Genomic DNA, 7,463 nt, shown 5'->3' with positions numbered 1-7,463 from the left:
CTGTGATCACCCATGTTAACCCATGTTCACCCATGTTAACCTATATTCACCCATGTTAACCCATGTAAACACATGTTAACCCATGTTCACCCGTGATCACCCATGTTAACCCATATTCACCCATGTTAACCCATGTAAACACATGTTAACCCATGTTCACCCATGTTAACCCATATTCACCCATGTTAACCCATGTAAACACATGTTAACCCATGTTCACCCATGTTAACCCATGTTCACCCGTGATCACCCATGTTCACCCATGATCACCCATGCAAACCCGTTAACCCATGTTCACCCATGATCACCCGTTTACCCATGTTCACCCATGTTAACCCATGTTCACCCATGATCACCCATGATCACCCATGTTAACCCATATTCACCCATGTTCACCCATGATCACCCATGTTGACCCATGTTAACCCATGTTCCATGTTAACCCATGTTCACCCATGTAGACCCATGATCACCCATGTTCACCCATGATCATCCATGTTCACCCATGTAGACCCATGTTCACCCATGTTAACCCATGTTCACCCATGTTAACCCATGTTCACCCATGTAGACCCATGATCACCCATGTTCACCCATGTAGACCCATGTTAGCCCATATTAACCCATGTTCACCCATGTTCACCCATGTAGACCCATGATCACCCATGTTCACCCATGTTAACCCATGTTCATCCATGTAGACACATGATCACCCATGTAGACCCATGTTCACCCATGTAGACCCATGATCACCCATGTTCACCCATGTTAACCCATGTTCACCCATGTAGACACATGATCACCCATGTTCACCCATGTTTACCCATGTTCACCCATGTTAACCCATGTTCACCCATGATCACCCATGATCACCCATGTTAACCCATATTCACCCATGTTGACCCATGTTAACCCATGTTCCATGTTAACCCATGTTCACCCATGATCACCCATGTTGACCCATGTTAACCCATGTTCCATGTTAACCCATGTTCACCCATGTAGACCCATGATCACCCATGATCACCCATGTTCACCCATGATCATCCATGTTCACCCATGTTCACCCATGTTCACCCATGTTCACCCATGTTCACCCATGTTCACCCATGATCACCCATGTTAACCCATGTTCCCCCATGTAAGCCCCAAATCCCCCCTTTTTCACCCCAAAACGAGCCTCAGGCTGGAAAACATCACCACTTTATGGCCCAGTGACATCATCGGGGGGGAGGGGCGGGGACAGCGCCTGTCCCCCCCCCCCCCAACCCCTCCCCCCCCCCAACCCAGTGCAATAAATAACATGAAGCAGGAGCCCCCCCCCCCCATTGGGGGGCAATGGGGACCCCTCCCCCCCCCATGGGTACCCCCAAAGGGGTTGTTGGGGGGGGGGGGGGGGGGGGCTGCATCCGGATGGAGCTGGGGGGAGGGGGAGGGGAGACGCGGGGGGGGGATCCCAATGGGAATCCTGGAGTGATCCTGGATGGGGGAGGGGATGCGGAAAGACCTGGAATGGGAAAGAGGGGGGGTGAGGGGGGGGGGGGAATGGGGGGAAAAAGGGGGTTTTTGGGGCATTTTGGGGGGGGGTTGGGGTGTTTCAGGGCTGGTTTGGGGCCGTTAGGGTCAGGTTTGGGCCATTTTGTGTCCGTTTTGAGGCATTTTGGGTCAGTTTTGGGTCAGTTTTGGGTCCGTTTTGGGTCATTTTGCATCAGTTTTGGGTCATTTTAGGTCGGTTTTGGGTCATTTTAGGTCCGTTTAGGGTCATTTTGGGTCCGTTTTGGGTCATTTTGCATCAGTTTTGGGTCATTTTAGGTCGGTTTAGGGTCATTTTGGGTCAATTTTGGGTCATTTTGGGTCGCTTTTGGGTCAGTTTTGGGTTCATTTGGGTCCGTTTTGGGTCTTTTAAGGCCGGTTTTGGGTCCGTTTTGGGTCATTTTCGGTCGGTTTTGGGTCATTTTGGGCCGGTTTTGGGTCATTTTGGGTCGGATTTGGGTCATTTTGGGTCGGTTTGGGGTCATTTTTGGCCGGTTTTGGGTCATTTTGGGCCGGTTTTGGGTCATTTTGGGTCGGTTTTGGGTCATTTTGGGCCGGTTTTGGGTCATTTTGGGTCGGATTTGGGTCATTTTGGGTCGGTTTTGGGTCATTTTGGGTCGGTTTTGGGTCATTTTGGGCCGGTTTTGGGTCATTTTGGGTCGGATTTGGGTCATTTTGGGTCGGTTTTGGGTCATTTTAGGTCGGTTTTGGGTCATTTGGGGCCGGTTTTGGTGCCCTCGGGGCCGTGGCCGCTCCCTCCCTCCGCTCACCGCTCTCAGCAGGCGCAGCTCTGCCGGGCCGGGGCCGCCCCCCCCCGCGGCTGCCGCAGGGCCGCGTCCCCGAACTGGATCCCAGACCCCATCCGCTCCGGGTCCAGCTCCCCTGGGGGGGGAAAAAGGGGGGGGGTTGGGACCGGATGGGTCCGAACCCATCCCCCCCCCATTGGATCCCAAACTCAGCCCATGGGATCCCAAATCCCATCCCATTGGATTCCCCCCCCCCCCCCACTGGATCCCAACCCCATCCCATGGGATCCCAAATCCCATCCCATTGGATCCCCCCCCCCCCTTGGATCCCAACCCCATCCCATGGGATCCCAAATCCCATCCCATTGGATCCCACCCCCCCTTGGATCCCAACCCAATCCCATGGGATCCCAAATCCCATCCCATTGGATCCCACCCCCCCTTGGATCCCAACCCAATCCCAAGGGATCCCAAATCCCATCCCATTGGATCCCCCCCCCACTGGATCCCAACCCCATCCCATGGGATCCCAAATCCCTCCCATTGGATCCCACCCCCCCCAATGATCCCAGCCCCCATCCCTTTGGATCCCAGCCCTGATCCCATTGGATGCCAGCCCCGATCCCACTGGATCCCATCTCATGGGATCCCAGCCCGGATCCCATTGGATCTCAGCCCCCATCCCACGGCTCCCATTGGATCCCAGCCTCATCCCATTGGATTTCAGCCCTGATCCCATTGGATCCCATCCCCAATCCCATTGGATCCCAGGCCCCACCCACTGGATCCCATTCCCGATCCCATTGGTCCTCATCCCCGCTCCCATTGGTCCCCATCCCCAATCCCACTGGTCCCCATCCCCAATCCCACTGGTCCCCATCCCCGATCCCACTGGACCCCATCCCCAATCCCACTGGACCCCATCCCCGATCCCACTGGACCCCATCCCCAATCCCACTGGACCCCATCCCTGATCCCATTGGTCCCCATCCCCGATCCCATTGGATCCCAGTCCCCGCTCCCATTGGTCCCCATCCCGGATCCCATTGGTCCCCATCCCCGATCCCACTGGATCCCACTGGTCCCCATCCCCGATCCCATTGGTCCCCATCCCCGATCCCACTGGTCCTCATCCCCGATCCCACTGGTCCCCATCCCCGATCCCACTGGATCCCACTGGTCCCCATCCCGGATCCCACTGGTCCCCATCCCCGATCCCACTGGATCCCACTGGTCCCCATCCCCGATCCCACTGGTCCCCATCCGGGATCCCGCTGGTCCCCAGCGGCTCCGGGCGCCCCGCACCGGACTCGATCTTGCTCAGGATGCTGCGGGCGCACTTCAGGAACGCCTCCTCCACGTTCTCCCCCGTCAGCGCGCTCGTCTCCAGGAACATCAGCTCTGGGAGCCGGGAATGCCGGGATCAGCATTGCCCTGACCCCACCCCCATCCCCATCCCCGTCCCATCCCATCCCAACCCCATCCCATCCCCATCCCCATCCCATCCCAACCCCATCCCATCCCCACCCCCATCCCCATCCCATTCCCATTCCGACACCAGGCCCAATCCCAACCCTGCCCCATTCCAATCCCAGCGCATCCTGATCCCAATCCCATCCCATTTCAACCCCAATCCCTTCCCATCCCCATCCCATTCCAATGCCATCCCAACCCTTTCCCCTTCCAAAGTCATCCCAAGCCTTTCCCATCCCCACCCCATTCCAACGCCATCCCAACCCTTTCCCATCCCCATCCCATTCCAACACCATCCCAACCCTTTCCCATCCCCATCCCATTCCGACGCCATCCCAACCCTTTTGCATCCCCATCCCCATGCCATTCCAATGCCATCCCAATCCCATCCCCATTCCAAGCCTTTCCCATCCCCATCCCAATCCCATCCCCATTCCATTCCAACACCATCCCAACCCTTTCCCATTCCTATCCCAACCCAATCCCATTCCCATCCCATTCCAATCCCATCCCCATCCCATTCCACCGCCATCCCAACCCAATCCCATTTCCATCCCATTACAACGCCATCCCAATCCCATCCCCATCCCAATCCCATCCCCATCCTAACCCTTTCCCATTCCCATCCCATCCCCATCCCATTCCACCGCCATCCCAACCCTTTCCCATCCCATCCCCATCCCAATCCCATCTCCATCCCCATCCCACTCCAACGCCATCCCAATACCATCCCAACTCCATCCCCATCCCATTACAATGCCATCCCAAACCCAATCCCATCCCAATCCCAATCCCATCCCCATCCCAACCCTTTCCCATCCCCATCCCATTCCACCGCCATCCCAACCCTTTCCCATCCCATCCCCATCCCAATCCCATCTCCATCCCCATCCCACTCCAACGCCATCCCAATACCATCCCAACCCCATCCCAACCCCAACCCCATCCCCATCCCATTACAATGCCATCCCAAACCCAATCCCATCCCAATCCCAATCCCATCCCCATCCCAACCCTTTCCCATCCCCATCCCATTCCACCGCCATCCCAACCCTTTCCCATCCCATCCCCATCCCAATCCCATCTCCATCCCATTCCACTGCCATCCCAACCCTTTCCATCCCCATCCCATTCCCATCCCCATCCCAATCCCATCCCCATTCCCATCCCATTCTCACCCCATCCCCATCCCGATCCCACCCCTTTCCCACCCCATTCCCGACCGTTCTCCTGGGCGAAGCGGGATGCTTCCAGGAAGGTCACTTCCCGCTCCGCATCCAGATCCTTCTTATTCCCGCAGAGGATGATGACGATGTTGGGGCTGGCCAGGGTCCGCGCGTCCGTGAGCCAATTGGTGAGCGCGTTGTAGGTTTCCCGGCTGGAATGGGGCGGGAATGGGGCTGGGAATGGGGTGGGATCAAATGGGGTGGGAATGGGGTGGGAATGGGGGGGGAATGGGGCTGGGAATGGGGTGGGATCCAATGGGGTGGGATCCAATGGGGTGGGAATGGGGCTGGGAATGGGGTGGGATCAAATGGGGTGGGAATGGGGTGGGAATGGGGTGGGATCAGGGTGGGAATGGGGGGGGAACGGGGCTGGGAATGGGGTGGGAATGGAGCTGGGAATGGGGTGGGATCAAATGGGGTGGGAATGGGGTGGGAATGGAGCTGGGAATGGGGTGGGATCCAATGGGGTGGGAATGGGGTTGGATCCAATGGGGTGGGAATGGGGGGGGAATGGGGGGGGAATGGGGCTGGGATTGGGAATGGGGTGGGAATGGGGATGGGAATGGGGTGGGAATGGGGTGGGAATGGGGGGGAATGGGGGGAATGGGGGGAATGGGGCTGGGAATGGGGTGGGATCCAATGGGGTGGGAATGGGGCTGGGAATGGGGTGGGAATGGGGGGGAAATGGGGCTGGGAATGGGGCTGGGAATGGGGCTGGGGTGGGAATGGGGGGGGAATGGGGCTGGGAATGGGGCTGGGGTGGGAATGGGGTGGGAATGGGGGGGGAATGGGGCTGGGAATGGGGCTGGGGCTGGGGCTGGGGTGGGAATGGGGCTGGGAATGGGGCTGGGGAAGGGGCTGGGGCTGGGGTGGGAATGGGGTGGGATCCAATGGGCTGGGAATGGGGCTGGGAATGGGGTGGGAATGGGGTGGGATCCAATGGGATGCGATGGGAGTCACCTGGTGATGTCGTAGACGAGCAGCGCTCCCGCGGCGCCCCGGTAATAGCTCCGGGTGACGGACCTGGGGATGGGAGAGCACATGGAAAAGTGGGATGGGGTGGGAATGGGATGGGAAGGGAATGGGAATGGGATGGGGATGGGAAGGGGGAAGAGGAAGGGAAGGGGGATGGGGAAGGGGATGAGAAAAGGAAAGGGAAAGGGGATGGGAAAAGGAAACGGAAGAGGAAGGGGAAAGGGAAGGGGAAAAGGAAGGGAAGGGGAAAAGGAAAGGGAAGAGGAAGGGGAAAGGGAAGGGGAAAGGGAAGGGGAAAGGGAAGGGGAAAGGGACGGGGAAAGGGAAGGGGAAAGGGAAGGGGAAAGGGAAGGGGAAAGGGAAGGGGAAAGGGAAGGGGAAAGGGAAGGGAAGGGGAAGGGAAAAGGAAAGGGAAGAGGAAAGGGAAGGGGAAAGGGAAGGGATGGGAAAAGGAAGGGGAAGGGGATGGGAAGGGTAAGAGAAGGGAAGGGGAAAGTGTCAAGAAAAGGAAGGGGAAAGGAATGGGAAGGGGTTGGGAAGGAAGTAGGAAAAGGAAAAGGGAAGGGGATTGGAAACGGATGGGAAAGGGATGGGAAGAGGAAAAGGGAAGGGGATGGGATGGGGCTGGGTGGGGGCTGGGCACCTGAAGCGCTCCTGCCCGGCCGTGTCCCAGATCTGCAGCTTCACGCTCTTGCCGCCCACGTTGACGACCTTGGAGCCGAACTCGACGCCGATCGTGTGGTTGGAATCCGGCTTGACTGCGGGGGAAGAGCGGGACACCGCGGCGGTCCAATGGGATCACAGCGGTCCAATGGGATCACAGCGGTCCAATGGGATCACAGCGATCCAATGGGATCACAGCGGTCCAATGGGATCACAGCGGGCCAATGGGATCACAGCGATCCAATGGGATCACAGCGGTCCAATGGGATCACAGCGGGCCAATGGGATCACAGCGGGCCAATGGGATCACAGCGATCCAATGGGATCACAGCGGTCCAATGGCATCACAGCGGTCCAATGGCATCACAGCGATCCAATGGGATCACAGCGGGCCAATGGCATCACAGCGATCCAATGGGATCACAGCGATCCAATGGGATCACAGCGGGCCAATGGGATCACAGCGGTCCAATGGGATCACAGCGGTCCAATGGGATCACAGCGGTCCAATGGGATCACAGCGGGCCAATGGGATCACAGCGGGCCAATGGGATCGCGGCGGTCCAATGGGATCGCGGCGGTCCAATGGGATCACGGCGGTCCAATGGGATCACGGCGGTCCAATGGGATCACAGCGGTCCAATGGGATCGCAGCGGGCCAATGGGATCGCAGCGGTCCAATGGGATCGCAGCGGTCCAATGGGATCGCAGCGGTCCAATGGGATCGCAGCGGTCCAATGGCATCACAGCGATCCAATGGGATCACAGCGGGCCAATGGCATCACAGCGATCCAATGGGATCACAGCGATCCAATGGGATCACAGCGGTCCAATGGGATCACAGCGG

General features: G+C 58.2%; 1 protein-coding gene across 1 annotated transcript; it reads right to left on the bottom strand.

The window, feature by feature from the left end:
- Nucleotides 1-2,308: 2,308 nt before the first annotated feature.
- On the bottom strand, nt 2,309-6,711 carry LOC130592248 (ras-related protein Rab-4B; the record flags this gene model as incomplete). Its single annotated transcript, XM_057396458.1, has 5 exons — nt 2,309-2,415; nt 3,585-3,680; nt 4,976-5,130; nt 5,939-6,001; nt 6,597-6,711. Coding segments are annotated over 5 exons (536 nt in total), but the record flags the coding sequence as incomplete, so codon positions are not given.
- Between the last annotated feature and the right edge of the window lie 752 nt (nt 6,712-7,463).

This window comes from Pezoporus wallicus, unplaced genomic scaffold, assembly GCF_028554395.1.
Source record: "Pezoporus wallicus isolate ANWC-B61680 ecotype Strahan unplaced genomic scaffold, APGP_CSIRO_Pwel_v1 contig_9491, whole genome shotgun sequence".
NCBI classification, from domain to species: domain Eukaryota; kingdom Metazoa; phylum Chordata; class Aves; order Psittaciformes; family Psittacidae; genus Pezoporus; species Pezoporus wallicus.
Note: the sequence above shows the minus strand (reverse complement) of the source record. Positions and strands in the feature narration are given on the sequence as shown.